Source organism: Phoenix dactylifera, chromosome 9 (genome assembly GCF_051530095.1).
Source record: "Phoenix dactylifera cultivar Ajwa chromosome 9, Ajwa_hap1_PhDact_Kaust_v1.1, whole genome shotgun sequence".
In the NCBI taxonomy this organism is placed as follows: Eukaryota; Viridiplantae; Streptophyta; class Magnoliopsida; order Arecales; family Arecaceae; genus Phoenix; species Phoenix dactylifera.
The window spans coordinates 5,518,083-5,541,572 of NC_143198.1; the positions used below are offsets into that span (position 1 = coordinate 5,518,083).

At 36.8% G+C, this 23,490-nt stretch overlaps 1 protein-coding gene across 3 annotated transcripts; it reads right to left on the reverse strand.

Annotated features, from left to right (window-relative positions):
• Positions 1-1,940: 1,940 nt before the first annotated feature.
• Positions 1,941-18,134, reverse strand: LOC103705396 (protein WHAT'S THIS FACTOR 1 homolog, chloroplastic). 3 transcript variants are annotated; one of them, XM_039115696.2, is made up of 2 exons: positions 16,208-18,134; positions 1,941-2,596 (listed from the first exon to the last, which is right to left on the reverse strand). In XM_039115696.2, exon 1 carries the CDS (start codon positions 18,026-18,028, stop codon positions 16,847-16,849), a length of 1,182 nt encoding a protein of 393 aa, XP_038971624.2. In that variant the 5' UTR covers positions 18,029-18,134; the 3' UTR covers positions 1,941-2,596; positions 16,208-16,846. The 3 variants fall into 3 exon arrangements, with proteins under 3 accessions (XP_038971624.2, XP_088560180.1, XP_038971625.2); XM_088704054.2 differs by lacking the exon at positions 1,941-2,596 and adding an exon at positions 2,616-6,444 and having other exon boundaries at positions 16,208-18,115; XM_039115697.3 differs by lacking the exon at positions 1,941-2,596 and adding an exon at positions 2,616-16,079 and having other exon boundaries at positions 16,208-18,115.
• Positions 18,135-23,490: the final 5,356 nt, after the last annotated feature.

Consider the following 23,490-nt stretch of genomic DNA (forward strand, 5'->3'; position numbering starts at 1 on the left):
TGTTGCTTTCCACTTTAGGCTTTAAGCTCACACATGATTGTTTGGTGGAGAGCAGACTCGAAACCAGTTACTTGACAGAATCTGGTCACAATCAAATACACCAACATACATCCCCACTTCCATATGCCATTCCTGATTTCAGTAAAGGAAGCATCCACTGACCACCCCTCCATGACATGGTACCATAAGCATTCAGACCTATCATGTCAATGTAGTTCATGATTCAGCCGGTTACCGAACCTTAACAAGACATATCTACCTTTCAGAATACCTGTTAGATTGTTGGATGTAATTATTTGAATTCCTCTTAATTCTTCTTGGCAAAGCAATGTACAAGTGCTGGACCTTTGCTGCTGCAAACTTATTACCCAAAGATTCATCTACAGGTCTACAAGCGTAATCAGGTTTGGCAAAGCATAGTCTCCACATCTAGCAAGATGCTCTATTAGCTAGCAAGCATCCAACTTTCACCAATAATTTTTCTCTACATGCACTGAACAGTGATTTCTCAGGGATGGAATCCAGATGCAGTGCATCCAAATTGATTGTCACTTATTCATCACTCAAATCATTGACCACAGCAATAGCAGCAAAAGGGCTGCAGTAAGTAACTTGTCGATGTTGTCGAACCATATCTGAATTGGAACTTTCCTTCATCTCTTGGTCCACCAGCCAAAGAATTTTGTCTTAGATCAAATACCTTAATCCTTTGTAATAGGGTTGGCTTAGTACCCTGAAAGTATTTCAATGAAGGGAAATCAGATAAAACTCTCATCTCTAGCTTTCTGAAAAGTGGCTTCTCTCACCCTCAAAACTTTGTGTAGCCCATCTTTCACTAATTGTTTGTTATTATCCCTATATACTTGAGGAGGTGAAAGTCCATATGTCACAATGCAGAAGTTGAATATAGATTGCTAGTATTTATGAAGTTCCACATGCCCTTTCCTTCTCCATTCTAAGTCGGTAGAGTTTGTTGCTACAGATACAAGCACTTCTAGAAAACAGAACAAGCATTTTCAGATCACCAATTATTGCCACCAATTCAATCTGTAGAATCTCACCATTAATGGGGTCCACACTAGATTCTCTAGCTATGCTGTTTGCAAGCTTTCTTAGTCATATGGTAAGTGTAACTTCTCATAAAAACAAGAAAAAAAAAAAGAAAGAACAAAGGAAATTGATAATTTGACTACTCACCTTTGCAACATATAGTTTTCAAATGTTTCAAATCCAGCTTGCTAAGCACTCCAATTAAAAGACCTTTCTATTCATCAAATGGTCAATGCACAAATGAGACTGCAATACAAGCAGCTATTTGTCAAGGGCTTCACATTGAAATTCCAGGAGGATCATCTAGATGATTAATAACAATCTCGCGAGGAGCCTCTCGGCGCATTCAACTTCAAGTCTGTTTCACGACGTCTTCATGGCATAGGAAACTGGTCCATTTTTTTTTTGTGATGATGATTTCATTGTTGAATTCCACAGTAGGATTCATCGACTGCTTTTATGTAGAAAGTGACATAATTACTGGTCTACATAGGTGCATTTTTTTCTAGAATATCACACAATTCTAAACAATCTAAATGGGTAAAACGTGTTATCTATCAAAATTAGCTCATCTCTAGAAAATTACTCCATATCTTTGTACACGAGCAAATTTTGTTGTCATAATTCAACCATTCAATGTAAGCGGACACCCTTGTAACCTTCCTGGATTTTTCGGGAAACAGCACTTCTTTCATGAGACAACTACAGGATCACCAAACTGTACAGAACTGACTTTTCTGCTCGAAGTCACATGCGAAGCTTGCAAGAGGCACTAAAAATCACTAAATTATGGTATATCATGCTCAAATTCTTCATGCTTATCTAACTAATAAGTGGTGCTATAGAAAGAGAGAGAAGCACAAGAATGGCATGTAAGATATTTGATACACTTGGAGAAAGCCACAGTTTTCTAGTCGCACCTGTACCGTCCAAATTAGACAACTTACAAAACATTAGGACATGTCCAAGAATAATAAACACATCATGCATCGAAAATTATCAAGATAGACATGCATGTCAATACAAAAGGCTCGAGACAGAACAGAATAGAACTTTATTTTTTTCAGATAGATAGAGACACTTATAACAGCATTATAATCAAGATCCACAGTCAGATCCCTGATTTCACACTGTCAACTGGAGGTCTTCTTTCCCAGCAGAACATAGTGGACATCTTATTGGTCTTCAAGCAAATCCGAATTTCCCACTCTTAACGCTCATCATATAATGAAATCAGATCATGCTGCTTGAATACACATATTATATCCTCTCCTCCCTCCAAAAAGTCCTAATGCATTCTTGAAGCAATGCATTCCTCTCTCCTCATCTCATTTTCATCATGACCCGGCAGCTGTAGATAAGTCCATTTTGTCCTGACATGAGAAGCATGATGGGTTATGACAAGTGGTTGAGAGCCTCAGGCCTGAGAGATACCTCACTGAATGCTTTTATATTATCCTCAGCGCCCTCTAGATACTCTTTCAGATGGATCACCCAACATTGAACACGTTATCACAATGCCGACACTTGGAAATACTTTTCTCACCTATATGTATCATCAAGCAAATGGTCGAAAGAGTTAGTTGAGTGAATTAACTGATAGGTAATTCAATATAAGGTCATTTTCAAAAGTATTAATTTTTCTTTAAATATTACATTGTGATAATAATAAAAGTCAAGTTTGCAAGGCAGAAGAGGCTAGACAGGTAACAGACTATGAAATGAGTTCATAGGCATATTACACCACATATAATTAAATCATGGCTGTATAATTAGAGAAATGTTAACCCATGGCCAAATACCTTTTGAAATTATAATCTTTTATATTACAAAATTAGTTCAGTTTGTGTCAGATTATTTATATTTGCAGGATAAAGGTTGCTGTCTAGATTTAGTCAGGTTAGCAGCACACAAAACTTTTAATGATTTTTATGCTGGGCATAAATGTGAAACTATAGTTTATTTGCTAGTTTTAGATAATTTGAAAATTATTAACCTATCTATTTCAAACATAGCGATCTGGTTGCAGCTTTAGACAAAAGCAGGCCTGGAAACTGGTCCAGGGTTGGTATGCCCCAAATTCAACCCATATTTGAATCAAAATATGGAATCAATACCAATCCATTTCCACTTGGATCGAATTAGATAGGGTTTAAGATTTATATTTTGATCCATTGAGTTTTTGAGTCAAATCATATCAAGAATAATCCAAACACAAAGAAAAAATAACTTGTATAAATCAATTAATTATCTATAAACATATTATGCAAGAAAATAATGATTAAGCAACATGTAGATGTTATCAACAACCCATTTGGCATAAAATTTAATCGACAGTCACATGTAAATTATAGCCAACAACATAAATTGATGATTAACTACAAACAGCTAACAGTAGTCCTAGACCCACGGATCTATTGAAAGTTACAAGAATCTACACTTGTTCAACTAAACAAGCAATTTCAAATGACAAATGAACAAGCCCTTGTGAACTTTAAGCAGAAATTTAAATGATACAAGTATGATTCACACTACAAGTCTGTCAGATTTAGTGTATGCACAGAGAGTCCTAATTTAATTTGATTTCATGACAGGGTTTAAGAACATAGAGCCAAATTTTTTCTAGGCTTATGAATTCTGTTCATTATTTTATTTTCATGGTGGATATTTTAGGTTCATGAGGTAGACATTTTTCTTGTACTTTTCATGCCTTAAGCACACCTCCTGAAATTTCCACAGAGATTAACAGGACATTAATGCTAGTAGAGAGCAAGAAGTTACTCGTTTCCCCCTGAAATTCCAACTGTTGCTGTATGGACTGAAACATCTCAGTCCACATCATTGTCACAGACAACCTGGCGTACAAGCATTCCACAGATGAAAGGCCGATGCAGCTCACCAAAGATGCAGTCAAACCTTGACCATAGCATCTGACTGTGGGTATGGTGCATTCGTAATTACTTTATTTTACAATATTTCGTGTGCTATTTTAATTTTGTATCTATTTAATAAAAATTATTTAATAAGTTTGGTAAATGTTGAAGAAAAAGCTACATACATCAGAAGTAATCAAGGCGTGAAAAGCAGATTCAGCTTTCCCGAATAGCCTTCTTGAAGTTACAGTTTGGCATAAGTTGATGAGTCTCCACATTAGGAATATAGAGCCAAACACCACAACTTTCAGCTCGTTACAAATTTTAATAAGGTATATTAGATGTGAAATTAGTTCAAAGTCTGAATGCAGGAGTAGACTAGGAGTATGCCATATATGAGGAAAATCAGTCCTACATTTCCCAACTTACATGTATAATGGGAAGGTTTCAAACACTGGCATGTACCAGTCCACAACTAATATCAGCATAGGGCATGGATTCACATGGCTATTAATTTTTAAAAATATTTTTAAAAAAAGTTATAAAATACTTTAAATTTTTATGTGGCATCGAACGGCAGAGCACACTCACCAGCACAAACATTTAAATCCTTCACAACAGGTATGGCAAATTTAGTTGCAATAGTGTTGTGTCTAGTGTGTTCTGATGTTATTTAATATGTATAAGAGGTAGCATATTTTGCATTAAAAAATTGAAAAGACTAGCGAAAGTTTATTCGTGCTTTACAGTGTACTCATTAAGTTTCCATGAATTTCTCATCAATCCTCTCCACTTCCTAGGCTCAGTCACAACCCTCCCACACAGGGACTACCCTATAGTCTATCCATGATATAGTGAACTACATTTCAAAGAAATACATGTTATAAGATGCAGTTCAGAAAGATTTGTCTTCTGGTATCCAATATCTAAACATTTTGTTCGGTAATACTCATCAGAAGATCGATCTAATGCATAGTTGACCTTTACTGAAATCAAAAATAGTCTTAAACCTGTAGTTTAGGTAAGCTTCACAAACTAATTTTCGGTTCGATTGGACTTTGTCAAATATCAGTTTCAGCAGTTTGGCTTCAAATATTTGGAGTTTCAATCATAAATATCAGGAAAATTCAAAAAATGGAAAAAAAATAAAAAGCAACAAAGTTATTATACACCGTTTAGTGTATTTTGTAATATAGGTTATTTATTTGTTTAGTTTTTGTAGTTCTAGGCCAAAGTTAATATTTATAAGTAAATTCATAAAGTATATTGGTATTTTGTAATTTAATTGCTCGAGAATTTACTTTAGTTAAAAATTCTGAAACTTTTCAGCATTCAAATCTTTTCTTCATCATTTTCTTAGTAGAATTCAGAAATATGTTAAATTTAGACATTTCTTTCTCATATTTTTAAAGCTGAGCAACTATTTACTCAAATACATGTAGTTACAGAAAAATACTAGTTTATATAAATAGTGACATTATTATAAACCTTGGTGTATTCTAGTTAGTTACTTGCATTAATATTTACTATTTATATTTTATGAAGTATTGTGGTGAGCTATTTTAGAGACCTTGGCCCACCAAGGGTTATGTTTATCACCTATCCACTCTTTTAATTTAAAAAAAAAAGGAAATCTACCAAAAATGAACGTTATATAGCCTATGTATTTAAAGAAGTGAAGAAATCATGCAATATGATAGTAAACATAAAAAAAAATTAAAAAAGAATATATAGTTAATTCCAATTGATTTTGGCCAAAAATGATTGAAACAACCAAAACTTGGCCAAAACTGACAGAAACTGACCAGAACTCGAAACAACCGGTTTCAATTTGTTCTCACCCAAAATGAATCAGTTTCAACCAAAGGGCGGAAACTGATCCATTTCAGTGTCAGCCGAATGAACCTATTTCAGCCAAAAACAATTTGTTTTGTCTGAATCTTAAAACCCTTGGATTCAAGGCTAAAAGGATGTGAAAAGCATTACTAATTTCTGAGCACTATCATCAAAATCAATAAGATACTTTTGCATATAAACTATTTCTAACAGCTTATTACAAACCAGGGATAAAATCCTCTTTCAAAGTATGCCTGCTACATCACCTTAGTGTTTAACAGTTAAGCAAATATGTGGATCCCGCATTCTTAGGAATGTTACAAAAGATATATGTTTCACAAGATTAAAAAAATCAAAATGATGACAGCAAATCTACTATAACAGAATCTCCAACCAAATCCAGTAAGCTACATCTGAATGAGAGCAAAGATCCACACAGACCTTTCCCAAAATTCTTCCACTTATCACACCCTAGCTTTGAAGATCAGAAGACTACATTTTTTCCCCCAAAATCACAAAGAGAGGAGAAAAAAAACAAGTGCGCCAATATCTGGTCAGAAACTAAATATACAAAATTTCACTGTCATCGACAAATCTGTACTGCAAAAGAACAAGGAATATAATCACGAAATCCACGCACAGCTTGCATGTAACACCAGTCTTAACCCTTCAGCCAAGTTTCTTTCTAAAAACAACTAACAAGCAATTAATGAGAACCTTCAATACTGAAATGACAATAAAAATTTCAAGATAAATCACATGAAAATTTCTACCACCTACCAACTCTAATCTATCACATTTTTTCATGAGAAAAATAAAATAAAATCCTTAAGTGAAGCTCAAGCAAGGCTCAGAATTTCAGAACCAAACAACTTTGACAATTTTTTGAGATAGCAAAAATTAAACTCCCTAATTCTGCCGACATGAGAACATGGAGGCAACAATAATCTCATAAACGCCCCAATTCTGTTTCATCCACAGTAGTCTTCATAAAAGCGTCCTTCCCATAATCAATTGCAAAGACAATAACACCACAAGGGTCTTTCAAAAATCTAATCATCACTTACAATAAGAGCCTCAGTCCAAACTAAACAAACTCCTGTAAGATGTACTAAGTTAACTCGTTTTATATATCAATCACCAATAGTGAGTCTTCCTTCTCACTCCTAAAAACCCTTTCTAGACTTCCAAAATGATCCCGCCTCCTAGTTTCCACAAGAACTTTCCAATTAGAGGCTGCTCCGATGAGGATTCCAGAAATATGATATCAGATGAAAGGTTAAGTTCGGCAAACAGCTTGAGAGGAACAACCCTTCCTCCAATGATGAGTTTTTCGAAAAATCCCATTCAAATCTCTTTATTATGAGAAATGTTGCAGGGACATAGATGCGAGAATCAGATTTGTGTCCAAATGTTTTCACTTAAAATATATTATTTGTTAAGGTGTTTTCAGTATGAATACTCTTTTGCCACACTCCAAAATTAGCACAAGAATACAAGAAATATGACATTTTACATATTTTTAATACATAAACCTAATTCTAGAACGGGAAAAAAAAAGCTCAAGCCTACTTCCAACGTCACCAGGGTAGTCATATAAATTGATATAAAGGCCAGTTTTCCATCAATCTCTAAAAGTTGCAAGAAAGAATTTGACAAGTATATCCAACATGGCTTTCTTCAAGGTGGGCACAATAGTCTAGGTAACGTAGCTTATAGGGTTCTGACATGTAATTTGGCCTTGTCAATGCCTAAAGGAAGCTCCATATACCCAAGAAAAATTATCTACACCCTAACTAGGTTACCAGCACTATTGTCCTAACCAAAAATTCTTCAACCCAATTCCACATAAAGCTTCTGTGCGAGTAAATCTTAAAGTGGGCAGTGCATTCAGCCCAAAAAGGAAAATTTTGATAGCTAAGCTGTCTGATTCCTTATCAACGGAAAAAAAGGGTTCTTCAGCTACCAAAGATGGACAGTAGGTATAGGGCCTCTCAATTAGGTCTCTAATGAAGCTAATAAAACCATCCACAATCAGCATAAATCGTAAATGAGGAAAATAACCTTATCTCTTCACACCTTAATAACTTATAGTTTCCAGCACTGGACAAAATAAAAGATTTTAAAACCGAACCTTGATGACTAAAGATGGAAAATAGGAGTACAGAGCCTCGAGGTTTCCATAGCAGCTAGCAAACAAAAAGAATATCCTTGTCTACAACCTATAAACAACTAAATGGTGTATATTCTCACAGAATCACACCAAAAAAAAATCAAAAGTTACATCAAAGAACTCCAGAAAACAATGCAGGAGATTTTTTTAAAAAAAGAGAAAATGACGAAGGAGAAGCAGAAAAGTAATTGACATTAAAGAATAGAAGGTAGAAAAAAGGATCTAGAAATCTCTGGGAGGTCGTAAAGCACCCAGTGTACAATGCATATTATTGTTATGCTGCACAAGCCAACAAGTTAGTAATTACATCTGGTAGACACATGTATCTCCTTGTTTCTTATACTTCCGAAATCATCCCTCTACTTTGATTAACAGTATAAAATCTCTTCCCAAGGAAAGCACCAATGCAATAAAAGTCTCATAAAACTCAGCACAGAAGTAGTTGCTAAAATATCAACCCAGAATATAAGAGAGCTCCAAGGGTTCTATATTGCACCAGATGGTTGTCTCTCCAGAGATGGATAGAAATTGACAACTATGAAAATTTGAAATAACAGCAAAATATAACATACAATTGGCGCACACAGTTAAATCTGGTGATAACACTGGGTTTGATATCTAGTCACCTATATATAACATACTTTGTGCAATCTGAAGTAAAGGAAGAAGACAAGGAACAAATTTATATTGCTGCTTCTTCAGCGGCATTGTCTTGCACAATACAAGAGTTGTCACAGTCCTACAATATGCGATGATTGAAATGTTTAAATGTCAATTTCTCATGTAGAGTCTTTGCAAGGAACAAAATGCACCAGCCTTAACTGTCTTTTGGTATATGAAGAAAGAAAATCATGTCTAAAAGCCTTTAAAATTCACATGTATTTGGATGAAAATGAAAACAAAAGATGAACATGCACATACCAACCAGTTAGTAAAGCACACTAGGAAAAGAAATGGTGCAGGCAACTTACTTACGGTCCTAGAAAATATTTCTGACTAAATATTTACAGAAACACTAATATAAAAATCAATTATCTCTAGTTGAATAGCAAAATACTGACAAGGATTTCTATGCAGCTACAGTATCTTAGTCTGAGTATCGTTTCTATTTATTACTAGGTTTCACGAAGTACTGAAAGAAACTGTTTTGTTTTTGTAAGTTCTTCAAGTACCAAATGTTGGAGACATAGTTATAAAGGAAAAAATCATGGATATCATTTGGTTGTGCAAATTTTCCATGTAAGTCAGCCTACCTCAGTGGTAGCATGCGAGGCTCTTATGCAAAAAAAAATTTCGGTGCAGCTGTGGAGATTCATTGCCCGGTCCTTATCTTATTAGGATTTTTGTTAGTTGGTCATTAGTCCTTATAACTTTAGGATTTGAGTCCATGTTAAGTTAGGTTGAGCCTTAGGCTTAACATGTTTGAGTTTGTTTTTCAGTTAGAGTGAAATATTGATTTTTTATCTTTTAGTAGGAGATGATGATATTTTTGTCTTGTAGTGGGAGAGAGATTGTGGTTTTCTAAATAGAGGGAGAGAGTTACATGAAGAAACTGGAGAAAATTCTTTTTGGTGATGTGAAGCTTCTCGGAGAGATGTGAGGCTTCTTTATGAGAGAAGCCAAAATCTTTGTTTTGGCCTTTATTTTCTTTTGAACAAATTTATTTTTTCTCTCCCAAATTTTTTTTCTCTGTTATTATCTTCTTCTCACAATTATGTGCAATTTTTTTGTTTGATTTGATTGGTTTTTGTTCCAAATTTTGGGTTGGCACAGTCGATCTACTCTGGATAGCATATTGTTCTATATAGTATCAGAGCTATAGATTTTAGGATTGGTGGTCCATGTGTTTGTCGTTCTACATGGTATCAGAGCCATAGACTTCCAGTTTAGAGAGTAATTGAGCGATTTAGGTCTTCAATCAAATTTATTTAGAGCATAGTTTTTGGAGCGGTAACTTGATTATTAGTGGTTCATGTGTTCGTAGCTCGGCATGGTTGAAGTACTTCCAGTAATTCGTTGTGTGGTGGTGCAAGCATGTGGAATTCTATTTTAGTAATTCAAGAGGTGAATCATTATAGCTGATGCTACTACCATCTCTCTCTGTGGATTTAATATATCTGATCTTACCAACATCAATATGGTTGCTTTTGCTATTACCACTTCTCTCCCTAAGTTGAACAACACTAATTATCCAAAGTGGAAGCATATGGTCAAAGCATATTGGATGTGACAAAATTTATGGGATATATTGAATGAGTCAAAGATGATGCCAATAGATATTCTCAATAATGAGATTGCGAGAAGAAGTGGAATATAAAATCTAGAAAAGTGACATGAACTATTCAAGTTTCAGTTGATAGAAAAATTTATTTTCATATTCAGGATGTAAAGGAGCCAAAGAAAGTGAGGGTTATTCTTGCGGCTATCCATTCAAGTTCTAGCAAAGAGACATCACAAACAAAAATTATCTGATGAGTGCATGTTGGTTCCAGGATTTTCTGAAAATCTGGAAGAAGAATAAAATTGGTTTAAAGATAAAAATTTGAAGTAGGGGGAGTTTGATTAGTTGAAGACTGGATCGAGTATAATAGAAATTTTAAAGTATAACAAAGTTGATCAGTTTAAAGATCAATCAAGTCTAGAAGAGAATCGAGAGCAGGAGGAGCTTGATCAAATGGATGTTATATCAAGTTCAGAAAAGATCATGATAGAAGAATCCGTTAATTTTAAAATTATTGTAGAAGAGTCAAAGGATGCTACAGTTAATCCAGTCATTGAAATTCATATAGAGGAGTCAAATCATGTAGAAGAGTCTTGTGCTGAAGCTATCCAGGATATGAATGTTTCTTGTAGAGATTTAGTGAGTCATGAGGGTGAAAAGCTGACTAATTTTGAAGTAGTTTCAAAGATCAAGCAGCAAGAAAACATGCTTGGTGGAGATGATTCCTGTTATGTCTTGGTACTCGACAAAGTATACCGATTGATTTTGAAGCTCCTCCAAAGTTCAAGCTGTTAGAAGACTCTGTTCATGAGGATTTGATGTTATGTATAGAAGCCAACTATATGCAGGTACATAGAGTTGCTCAGGTGAAGGTATATGTAAATAGCCAAAGTTTTACAGTTGATTTCATAGGTGTGTAAGTAATGACCAATGTTCTGGTAAGCAGTGATTGTAACTAGCAACTTGATGTTTATTGGGATAAGCTGGATGTTCTATGAAATCTCCGCATAGTGACCATGGAATCGGTGCTGAGAAGAAATGTTGAAGGATACCATCAATTTCGATATATACATTGAGGATGACAAGCCAGTGAAGGAATTATTATCTGAGCTAATAAAAGAGTTATGTTATTAAATTATTGGTTCGACACATTGTTACATATTGTCGTTACTGTAGCAATTTTGGCAATGCCTACTAGGGCGTTCATGATATTGGCAAATTCAGCATTGTCGGCATGGACTTTGCAATGAGGGGGAGTATTGAGATTCATTACCAAGTCCTAATCTTATTAGAATTTTTGTTAGTTGATCATTAGTTCTAATAACTTTAGAATTTAAGTCCATATTAAGTTAGGTTGAGCCTTAGACTTAATATATTTGAGTTTGTTTTTTAGTTGGAGTGGGATATTGATGTTTTTGTCTTTTAGTAGGAGATGTTGACGTTTTTGTCTTTTAGTAGGAGAGAGATTGTGGTTTGATAAATAGAGGGAGAAAGTTACGTGAAGAAACTAGTGAGAGAAGCTGAACTCTTTGTTTCGACCTTTATTTTATTTTGAATAAATTTATTTTTTTTCTCAATTTTTTTTCTCCATTGTTATCTTCTTCTCGCAATTATGTGCATTTTTTTTGTTTGATCTGTTTGGTGTTTGTTCTGGATCTTGGGCCGACATAGTCAATCTACTCCGGATAGTGTGTCGTTCTACGACAGCCCCTCAGCACCCAATAATTGTGAAGCAGCCAAATGTCTAGGTAAGGAATACAAACGTATATATGAAACATGCGAACATAACAGAGAATGTTAGATTGGAATAAGATATCAAACTTGCAAAATGAACCAACCCCATGGAAAAAGGACAATTTCAAAAAAAAAAAGGAAATATGCATAAACCCTGTTTCATGAAAGTTGAGATGTCATGTTTGACTGCACTTAAAAGACCTATCATGAACTTAGTGATAGCTATTATTCTCCTACACAATAATAGAAGTACGGTATATACAGAAATGATAACATCATAATTGCTGCATGAAATATTCCAGAGCGGTGAAGCTCCAAAACATTTGCCAAGAAACATGTAAATTTATGACAATTTTCGACAAAGAAGATGTTTTCTCGTCCAATCAAACAACCAATAAACCGACACCTTTCTTATGGTATAAAAGATCTTTCCCTACTGAAAAAGAAATCCATCCATGAAGGAGAAAAGATTTAATCATCTCACACATCTTATATGCCGGGGAAAAATGAGAGGAAACCAATTAAAGAGTAATATTTAAATGACAACCACAAATATGAACACATGAAAGCATTAAAAACAACCACAGACCACCACAAATGCTGTTTTAATAGCAAACATTCCACAGCTTAGAACTTGAAGCAGTAAAACAGCCAACGCATACTTTGACGGCTTGACTTTCATTCATACAGCATACTTTGACAGCTTGATTTTTGTTCATACATATGTAATAGATTAGAGGAGACCATAATAAATGGGGCTATGGTATGTGATGCCAATATAGCATCCTCAAAGGTCCATGTATCCAATCTCCTGCCAAAGACGAAGCAGTGAAGAAACTTCACAAGAGTTCCCTTGAAGCAAACCACATCCTTTTATCTTGAGAGATTGAGTGATCCTTTCACAATTCGGATATTGTCGTTTGAACCCTAAAACTATCATCTATGTTGAATCCAAAAGAAATTGACCAACCAAACATACAAAATACTATTAACATAGAAAGAAAGACTAATAGGTGAAATATGAAAAGTAATTTGATAATTACGAAGAGAACAAGTATTCTAGGAACAATGTGTTTAGGTGTACAACTTGACATAAACCCAACATATAATTTAGGTCAGGTTAGGCTTATATATTGCTCAACCAGATTGACTTAATTCCAACCTGCTTTCCTCCTGGGCCAAACAAACCCAAATTTAGCCCATATTACTTTCAACTCAGCTAAACCCCTAACTAAAGCAAGCACAATTTAAACCTGAATTATCCAACTATGCCTAAGCTAGCCTGACACAATCTTTTCTAGTTCAATTCAATACAAGTTACGTTTAATGGACTCAAAGTCAAGTTCAAGTAGGATTGGATGGGGTGTAAATCAAACTATTTCCAAGTCTTTATAAGCTTTAACCACAGTAAAGATATCCTTGATCTTATAAATTCATTGTAATAAATAGAGATGCAATTCAATATATGATATCATACTAATAGACATAGGGGGAGTGGGCAAACTAGGGAAACACCTAAAATTTGGCATTTTTTGTACAAATTGTCCCAGGACTCAAACCCGTGTCATTGGGCTTGTTAGCCCCAGCCTTTTACCATTGCACCAAGCAACGGCCCCTTGTTAATGGATGGTCCAACATAAATCAAAAGATGAGATTCTAAATTAGTAGAAGTGAGACGTTGTGGGGAAATAAGTTGGACTGAATCAAGGAATGTGGGGAACTGGGTGAGCAATATTCATAACATATCATAAATCAAATGTTATTTCAAAAGCAATTATTTTTTTATATAACATTGAGTGGCGAATAGAAAGTGTTTTGTGTAGGATTGAATGGTGCATAGTTATCCTCATGACATTTATTAGGTGCCTTTCTAATCTTTTGTCATTTATTATCACCAAGCGAGATTCCAATAGCCACCTATCCTCATGAAAATTATGATATGTTTTCTAATTTGAATATATTTTGTAATCTTATTATCATCATATTGGATCCGTCAGTAAGCACTAAACTTCAAATTACGAATCTGAAACAATAGCATGTGAACCCATGAATCAATAAACATAGATCCAAGCAACTTGATTTCGCCCTCACAAAACACAACTATGCATCCACTTAATAAATAATACAGTCATACATGGCTACGAGGGATGAATGCACATGAAAAGAATGTATGGGAAATACTAAAAAACTACACAAAGCACTAAATTCTTTCATAAGGAACTGAAAGGCCTTTGGTCATATACTAACTACATATAATAAATGACTAAGGGAGCTAAACAGACAATAAATGCATTTTTTCAGCCCATAACAACTTTGAGATGTTTGAACCAACTTTATGGCCATCTCTTGGGTAACTAGGTGAGAAATTTTATATTGTGCTTTCTTTGATAAAATTAGAACCAAGGTCGGTAGTACCATTCCAAACCGCTTGATTCAAGGCATACCGAGCCATATGGTGCCCCACAAGGATGGTTTCGGCCATCAGATCGAGAAACCGGCAAGGGAAGGGGAGAAGGAGAAGGAAAGAAAGAAAAAGGGAAAGAGAGCGAGCGAGGAATAGTGGCAAAGGAAGGAAGAGAGAAGGAGAGGGAGGCGGAAAGCGAGAGAGGGGGATGGAGGGGGAAGAGAGGGCTTTCAAGGCGCTCTCTCCTCCGTACTGCTGGAACTGAAACAGGGCTCCACCCTATTATAGCACCACGGAGGAGAGAGGGCTTCGAAAGCCCTCTGAGAGAGGCAGATGGAGGGAAAAGAGAGGGCTTTCAAGGCCCTCTCTCCTCTGTAGTGCTGGAGCTGAAACAGGGGCTCCACCCTACTCCGGCACGACGGGGGAGAAAGCCCTCTCTCCTCCCTCCCTTCCTCCCTTTCCCTATCCCTCCCCCCCTCTCTCTCTCTCTCTTCGTCTCTTTCCGTCTCTTCTCCCCCTCCCTCCGCCTCTCTCTCTCCACCACCCTCTCGTGCTCTCTTCCTCCCTTCCCACCCTCTCCCTCCCTCCCTCCCTCTCTTCCTCTCTCTCCTTCTCCATCTCCCCCTCCCTTGTCAATTCACGCTGGAACAGCATGGCATGGTATTGTACTATACTGTACCACCGACCTACTGGTACTGGTGCCAATTCCAATAATGGAAAGTGAAAACCTTGAATGGAACATATGTCTGTCTTCAGTTACATTGTCAAACAAAACTAGAAGTAGATTTACAATCATCCAAGCTAGTATAGGAATATCCATGCAATAAAAAATATACATGCTTTAGGTATTGGAAGAAAACAATCGAGTATAGCCTTACACTTCAAAATTGTATTTGCCACATCCAAATGGGATTTAATCATGCTTGCATATAATGACCAACTCAAGCATAGAAAAGATGATGTACATATTTTTAGCGAGAGCATCAAAATATCAAAGATTTAGAAGAAGTTACCTTTTCCAAGTTCCAAGTTTGTCTTAGTATCAAAGGGAGTTGTTTTTCAGAAGGTATTTATTATCTACATGGGGAGATATTTTGCTACTACTTCATTATGGAATATTAAAAGCTACTTCTTTAGACTAGTACGGTCCTTAGATCAAATTTAGACTAACAAAAAGGAGTTGCCAGAAATCCCACCTCCGCCCCACCGGCTAGAGGATATGAAGTGCTGTATAGAAAGGTTCATATGATGTGGCTCATTCCAAAGTCAAAACTGTGTAAAATTAGTTTTAGATGATGAATGAAATAAATTAAATTTTCTTTTCTGTTATTCTTCTTCCCCTCCTTGTGCTTCAGAATTTGCCTAACATTGTGGATACAATTAAGAGTTTTGTTATCTGTGCTGATTTCTTCACAGAAATCTGAAATAAATTCAGATTGCATTAAAGTACTCATATCTGAAATTTGCTTCATATCCTCACTTCAACTTCCAAAGCAAGTCTAAATAAATATTGTTATATGGCCTTCTGTTTTGGTCTAAATCTTGCAAAACAAAAAAAAAAGTTTTTTTTTTTTTTTTTTGGTGGTGATCTTGCACCGTCACAACGTTTATATTCCACTTTTCAAGAAAGAATGTGACCAGCTTTCTCAACAACTTAAAGATTATGTATGCCTGCAGAAAGAAAGCAACTCCATACAAATCAAAAAGCTGGGGGCTGCAAGCTAGAGAGTAGACTTTTTTCATGACATTGAAATTACCTACCTGCCAGTTTTCCACTGCCTCTTATGCCTTAAAAAAAGAAAGAAAAAAAATAACGCTTTAGGAAAGGTCAATGTTTCATTGCATGAGAACATGAATTTACATTTAAATAGACTTCCTTAAAACAAGTTACAAATGTTGAAGATTTGGATATCTACCTGAGTGAAGAACAAACATGATTGGTTGAGTTCATCTTCAGGATATCTAAAGAAGAGAGGAGCATGTGGCATCAGCTTGATAGATCATACAGTCATAAAATCAACAAATCAAACTCTGTAATATTGCCACGTTACTCAAATCAGAGCATGTCCTACGAATGAATGCGAGAAACTATCATGCAGACTCCATGGAAGACATTTCTGAATCAGATTGAGTTCATCAAAAGCTCCCTTAGAAGAAAAACAGTAACACCCCCATGCTCCCTTATTATGATGCAAAGAATCCCAAGATTCTTAACCAAGCAAAGCAACAGCTTGCAGGGAGAGTGACACTCCTTAACAAACTCAACCTATTTATCAGATGTCAGCCTCTTTTCCCCAGTCAAACTGAGGAGCTGCTGCAGTATTATAAACAATCATTTCCAGGCCTGCAGCTTTATGGGCTCAATTCTCCTGATACAGTCATACTTGCGAGGGGAAGGCCATTTTCATCCACTTTATCACCAACTCAATGCAATGTTTGTCCACATTTGGCAGGAAACTTAGCAGAAAAATCGACATACTCAGAACCAACAAGAGAGGAGCACTTCACTTGAACAAGAAACAATGTTAATTGTGCAAGTGAGATATCAAATCCCATCAAACCGCCATAGCATTATTCCGATCAGGGCATGTCCTGCCAATTAGTGCCATAAACATATCATAAAATCTTAACAGAGGACATTTCTCAATCAGGTTGGGTCCATCATAAGCTTCCTTAAGAAAAACAGTACTTCTTGCCCCCTTATTCGTGATGTAGAATATCCCATGATTCTTGACCAAGCAAAGCAACAGTTTTGATGGCAGCCGATACTCATTATGAAATGCATCCAATTTATCGGAGGTCAGCCTCTTTTCCATAGTCAAACTCAGGACCTCGTGCAGCACTGCAACTGCCCGTTTTCGCGCCTGCGGGGTCGCAGGCTCAATCCTCCTCGGATTCAAGTATGGAGAAGGGAATGCCATTTTCTGCCATTTTAGCATCTCCTCGAGGTAATGCTTGTTCGGCCGGAAACCGGCCGGAAATTTCAACTTAAAAGCAAACGGGCCAGAGAAATTACCATCTCTAGGAATCACCTTGGTCGAACTCTGGACACTTCCAAGATCCAATTTTTCTTCACGGGCAGTGACAGCAAGCGAAGAATCCCAGCTTTCGAGATAGAGATAGTCCACCCCGTTGGTATTCCGGACGGAGAAATACTCCGGGTACTTTGGTATCAGGCAACCCTTGAAATCTTCAGGCAAGCCGAGCTCCGACTTTATGAGCTCGATCTTTTCCATGGGGATCTGGCAGTCCACCGTCATCATCAGCAGCTTCCGAAGGTTCCTCACCAAGATGGGCTCCATCAATGCTCTCGCTTCGGCCTCCTCGGTGGAAACCCTCTCGGCCTTCTCGGTGAGCCTCACGGAGATGGGCACCCGGGCGGCGCCGCCGCCGGATACCTTGAAGACGGAAGGGTGGCGCTGGATGAGGGAGAGGTAGTTCCACTTCTGGACGAAGCCGACCTCCTTCTCGAGGTCGCGGAGGAGGACCGAGCGGCTCTTGTGGGAGAGTATGATGGAGCGGAGATGGAGGAGGAGGGCGGGCTTCTTCTGGAGGTCCATGGCCTTGTCGAGCTCCGGGACGCGGTGGTAGACCTTCTTCTTTGGCCGCCGCCCGCCGCCGGAAGAGTAGGACATGGCCGTGGATTGCATGGAGAAGAGGATGAAAGGGATTAGGGTTTTAGGGATGATCGCAGAGGGTTTGGGGGGAGAAGTCGGAGTCGCTCTACTGGCTCTCATTCTTCTTGGATCGAAGCCAGAGGGACTTGGCAATTGATACAAAGTAACAAAGGCCACACTTTTGGAGGAGGAGAAGAGACTCAAATAACTGTTAATTTGAATTTGCGACGTCGTCATTCCATTTTATTCCTTGACTTAATAGACACCAAAATGTTCAAATCATATAAATACTATTTTATTATACTAAATATATATGATTTTATCTTCATATAAATAAAAAATATACTGTAGAAAGAATTAAATGAAAAAAAAATCACCGGCAAGATGTGATGATGCAATAAATTATTTAATAAATGTTAAATAATCCCTTCTTATATATCATTGAACTCTCATAAGCATTACTATTGTATAACTTGTCCAAATAAAAGCTTAAATATATGTAAGGTTAACTATATTATTTATTCATATTGGTGTATGCCAAGATATACAGAACTGTTCCGAACCATCCGATTCGGAGCGTCTCAGTTCGCCGAATGGTTCTGCCATTGAAATCAAGACGCCTCTTGCCAAAAAAGAGGAAAACAGAAAGAGCAGAGAAGAGAAGGAGGTGGAGAGGAAAGAAGAGAGGCGGCCCGGCCGGGGCAACGTAACAGGGGATCAAAGGCAGAACCCCGCCTCTACATCTTCCCGGCTTCCGCCTCTTTCTCACGGAGGCTCTCTAGTTGGTCTCTCTCTTTCTTCCTCTCCCTCTCGCTCCCTTTCCCGCTCTCTCTTTTCCTCTCTCATTCTCCCCCTCCTCTGTCTCTTCTACTCTCGTCAGGCAACCGGTACGGTGTCTGGTACTGATTCTACCGATGTTGGAATTGACAATTTAATTATTTTAGTTATTTTTATTTTTTTATCATATTATGGTTAAACCCCCATGCCTAATTATGAAACACGTCATGAATAGTAATATACAGCTTTGAGTACCTTATTCAGAAGATATATTGGTATTTAAGTGTTTACATTGTTATGGCTTTTTCATCCATCCAATTTTTTTTTCTCCAGTTTAGTAACCCAATTTAAATATATTCTTGAGAACTATATTGAGTTTAGATTTCCATAAAGAAGTTGATGAGGGCAGAGGACACTTCATTAAGGAAATTGTAGGATTTGACCGAAGAGATTCTTGAGAAATTTTAATCCCGGACAGGCTTGTCTTGTTGCCCTGATGATCTTACGATACTTACCAGGTCAATCAATTCTTTGAATTTCTAAAGTGCTATTCAGAATATTAGAAGATTCAGGGGCTTGAATGGTTTAGAGGAGAATTTTCATATGGTCTTAGGAAAAGAACATTTAGGGCCCTTTTAGTTGGAGATAATCTAGCATGAAAAAATAATTCTGTATTGAATTGCCATATTTGGTATGAAAATGGATGAGAGAAATAGTAAAATAAATAATGGGTTTTATTTTTATTTTTCAGAGAGAGAAGATAAAATAAATACCACCAGAAGGGTAGTATTTGTTTTCCAATGCTGAATTATCGAGCGAAGATAATATGAAATTATCATTTCTCGACGAAAATATTCTCACTTATATTATATTAATTATATTATATTATTAATATTAATTATATTAATGTAATATATTAATATTATATTATTAAATATTAATTATTAATAAATATTTCAAATATTTTTAATTATCAATAAATCTAACATAGGATTTATTAATTATTAACATATTTATTTATATACCAAAACATACTAAAATTTATTTATAGTAATAAATATATTTTCTAATATATGTATAATTAATTTAAAAATATTTATTAACTCACATAAATATATTTTAATATTTGAAATAGCCAATATTACCGATGCTAGATAAATGGGCTGCAAATGGCTGATAAATAGATTGAGAAAATTATATTATTACTTGAATTGTTTATCCAAGGGCGTTGTTAAAAATTTGGCAATATTTTTATATAAGACTGCCTCCAATCAAATATAATAATTTTTTTTCCGATGCTATTGTTCAAAGTCATTTTTCCACCAACTAACCATGGTAAAATTTATTTTTCCATGCAATCATTTTTTTGGATAAGTAATTCCCATCAACCGTCATATTATCCCCATAATCTGGCATACCCCAACCAAACAAATGCTTAGTAGATGTTGTCCATGCCATGTATTAGTCCAAAATTTGATTGGGTGGCCATTTCCAGAATTAAAAGCAAGGCTCAGCTAGAAATAATTGAGCATGCTCTTTTTTCTTTACATGGGAAGCTTTTACTAATATGGTGGATTATCTAGAACTGAAAGCAAATCTTTAGTAATAGGAAGCTCTAATATGAGTAGATCAAAGTTGATGGGCATCAGTCAAAAGCCTCCAGGCCCAGTTGCTAAAGCCCTTTGTTGACTTCTTTTGGACTTCAAATACCTAGCCCTTCTTGTTTTGATGTGGATACAAACATCCTAATTGGCAAAACAAGCATAGGGAGAGTAAGGGTTTGAACCTTTGCATAGGAATTATCTTCCTAATTTATCATTTCATGCAATTAGCCGGCTTAGGAAGCTGACATAATAACCTCGAAGCGGCCTTTGGACCCTTCCAAGACTTATTAGAGGGAGGAAAATAAAGTGACGCTTCCTAACGAGGCTCTATATGTATAAATTTTGTAAAATATTCAACTGCCTGAAATATGAACTCCTACAAATAGTACACTCCAGCAGATAGTATAGATTGAATGTGAAGCTTAAAATAGCTCCATCATGTCTGATATCAAGTAAACTTTCTAATTCATCTTCAATTGCCTCAATCGAAGTGCCGATGAGATAAGCAAAATATTGATAGAGTATTAGTGCGGTTTCTATTAGCAAGATCTTCCCAATGCACAATCAAAATTGAACTAAGTACACACTCACATGTGTTCTCAAAATTTTATCAATATATTCCAACTAAGGAAAAAATTGGCAAACTCAAGGAAAAACCCTAAAAAAAAATTAACGTACTATAGATATATGATTAAGGCAAAATAGTCAATGATCCATGAGTATCACCAGATTTGATGTGAACTACTTTAGCCTCTATAAGGAGGACTAGACAAGATTCAGAAGTAAGATCTATTACATCGAGAAGTTGAACCACGTACCAAGTTTCTTTTATCTTAACTTGTTTGTATAAGATTGAGATATTTTTTTTTATTTAACTCGATTAACTTTTTGAGCTCTATGACATTTTGCCACCCATTAAGGATGAGATGCATTGAGCGATCATGGCCAAATTCCATTATTGGGCCCCAAAACGGGTCAATCAATATAAAATTTTCCTTTTTAGGAAAGATCTTGACCGGAAATATTTCCTAAACGGGAAGAATTAGACTGAATGAAAAAAAAATTAATAGAAGTTAAGATCTGCTTTTTATAGGATTTTATTTTTTATAATTATTTTCACTAGCTATATGTGTTTCTGAAAAACTATGTCCTCTTTTAACTGGAAGAAAAATCTGATCGGAATTGTGCAAATAGAAGCTTTGTAATTTTAGTATTCAAAATGAAAATAAGTTGGCCTGCATCCTGTTTTCTTTTTTTTTTTCTATTTTCTAACTTTTTCAAGATATTCGAGATAAGCAGGTTGAAAAAATTATTTTTTTCTCCCCGAATCAATAATAAAGTTAGCTTTTAACGGTGTTTTTCACCTGGAAGCCTCCACCCTCGAGCTTCCTCAAGATCAACTTCGATAGGTTTTGTTGCCCAGTAGATACAACCCAAGAGGGGGGGGTGAATTGGGTCTTTTAAAACTTTTATGCTACTTCTAAAACTTTTTGATTAACTATGCTAAGTTGTATAGATGCGCAGTGAAAGTTAAACTTAGCAAGGGTTTGATGTATAGACTTCGACTTGATTAAATATGCTTGCAACTAAAGGATGTGCGGATAAGAATTAAGCAAGCAATTTATCTAAGTAAGTAAGTGTGTTAGTTAGACAATAACTAGAGGCATTACAAACACAAAGGACATATAGTGGTTCGGTGCACCCCAGCACCTACATCCACTCCCCAAGACCTCTTGGGAATTTCACTATAATCCTACCGATTACAGCCGATTGTTTTACAAGCTCACAACCCAACTTGTTGTTTTACGAGCGCACAACGAACTCGGTCGGTTTTCCCAGGCTCACCGACTAGAACCTCCTCCGATTGTTTTCCCGGGCTCACAATCAAACCCTTACACGTTGGTTTTACCCTCGGCTCACCAACAAACCTTAACACCGTTGGTTTTTCTTTGGCTCACCAACAAACCTTAACCCCTTGATTCAATCCCTTGATTGAATCAAGTTACAAGATATTAAAACAAAGTATAAGACAAAACAAAGCTTCTTAAACAAGCAAATATGACAATATAAACAAATAGAGTAAAGAGAAGCCCTCAAACGAGTTTTGAAGATGGAGGAGCTCGGCTTCTTCTTTACTTGATCCTCCTCTGATTTGGCATGAAGTAGAGGATCCCCGAGGCAGCACACGGATGGAGAGGAAGCTTTCGGATTCACTTGGATGCTCTTCTTCTCTCTATTTCGTTTTGGATGGCCCTTTTGTGCTTATGGGAGATTTCCTTTGTAATCTCTTTGAGATCTCTTTCCTAGATGATCTCTCCCACTTCCATGAGTTCTCCCCTAGCTCTCTTCTTGTTTTTATAGCTTTAGATGGCGTGGAAACAAGAATATAGCCGTTAGAGACAAGAAAAAGAGCCGTTGGACACAGTCTGCATTTCCTGACAATGTTACCGTTGGGATCGGAGTCGACTCGCGCGATCAGGAGTCGGCTCGCCTGTTGCAGGAGTCGGCTCGTGTTTTACCGGAGACGACTCGGCCACTGTTCCAAATTTGAATTAATGTGCTTGCCTCGACTGGGAGTCGACTCGTCTTAACCTGGAGTCGACTCGCCAACTTCTGGAGCTGACTTGGCAATTTCGGAGTCGGCTCATCCACTGAAGTCCGTGGATCCAATTTTGAATTTTGTCCTCTCGAGTCGACTCGACTGTCCTGGGAGTCGACTCGAATCTCAGAGCCCGAACTCCCGATCCTCTGTCTTTTGGCTCGTCCAGTCTTGGAGTCGACTCGAACTTCCTTGGAGTCGACTCGGCTCTCAGTTTGCGAAACTTGGTCTTCTGCCTTTTTGATGTGAAGCTGTCTTGGAGTCGACTCGAGCTGTCTGGGAGTCGACTCGAATCTCAGAGGCAGTAATTTGGTTTTCTGTCTGTTGATGGTCGCGGAGTCTCGGAGTCGACTCGTGCAATGCGGGAGTCGACTCGAATCTCAGAGTCCCAAAAATGCTCTCTGACTTTTTCCTTGTGTTCCGCTGAGAGTCGACTCTTGCTTTCTTTGGAGTCGACCTACCAACCATCGGAGTCGACTCGCGTTCCACTGGAGTCGACTCGAATCTCAGACCCGAAAACTGCTCTCTGACTTTTCTGCCTGTGACTCCTAGGAGTCGACTCAAACTTCTCCGGAGTCGACTCGGTAAACATTGGAGTCGAC

Bases quoted from the DNA above. Each gene is read 5' to 3' on its own strand.
- LOC103705396 (XM_039115696.2), bottom strand. From the start codon at position 18,028: ATGAGAGCCAGTAGAGCGACTCCGACTTCTCCCCCCAAACCCTCTGCG.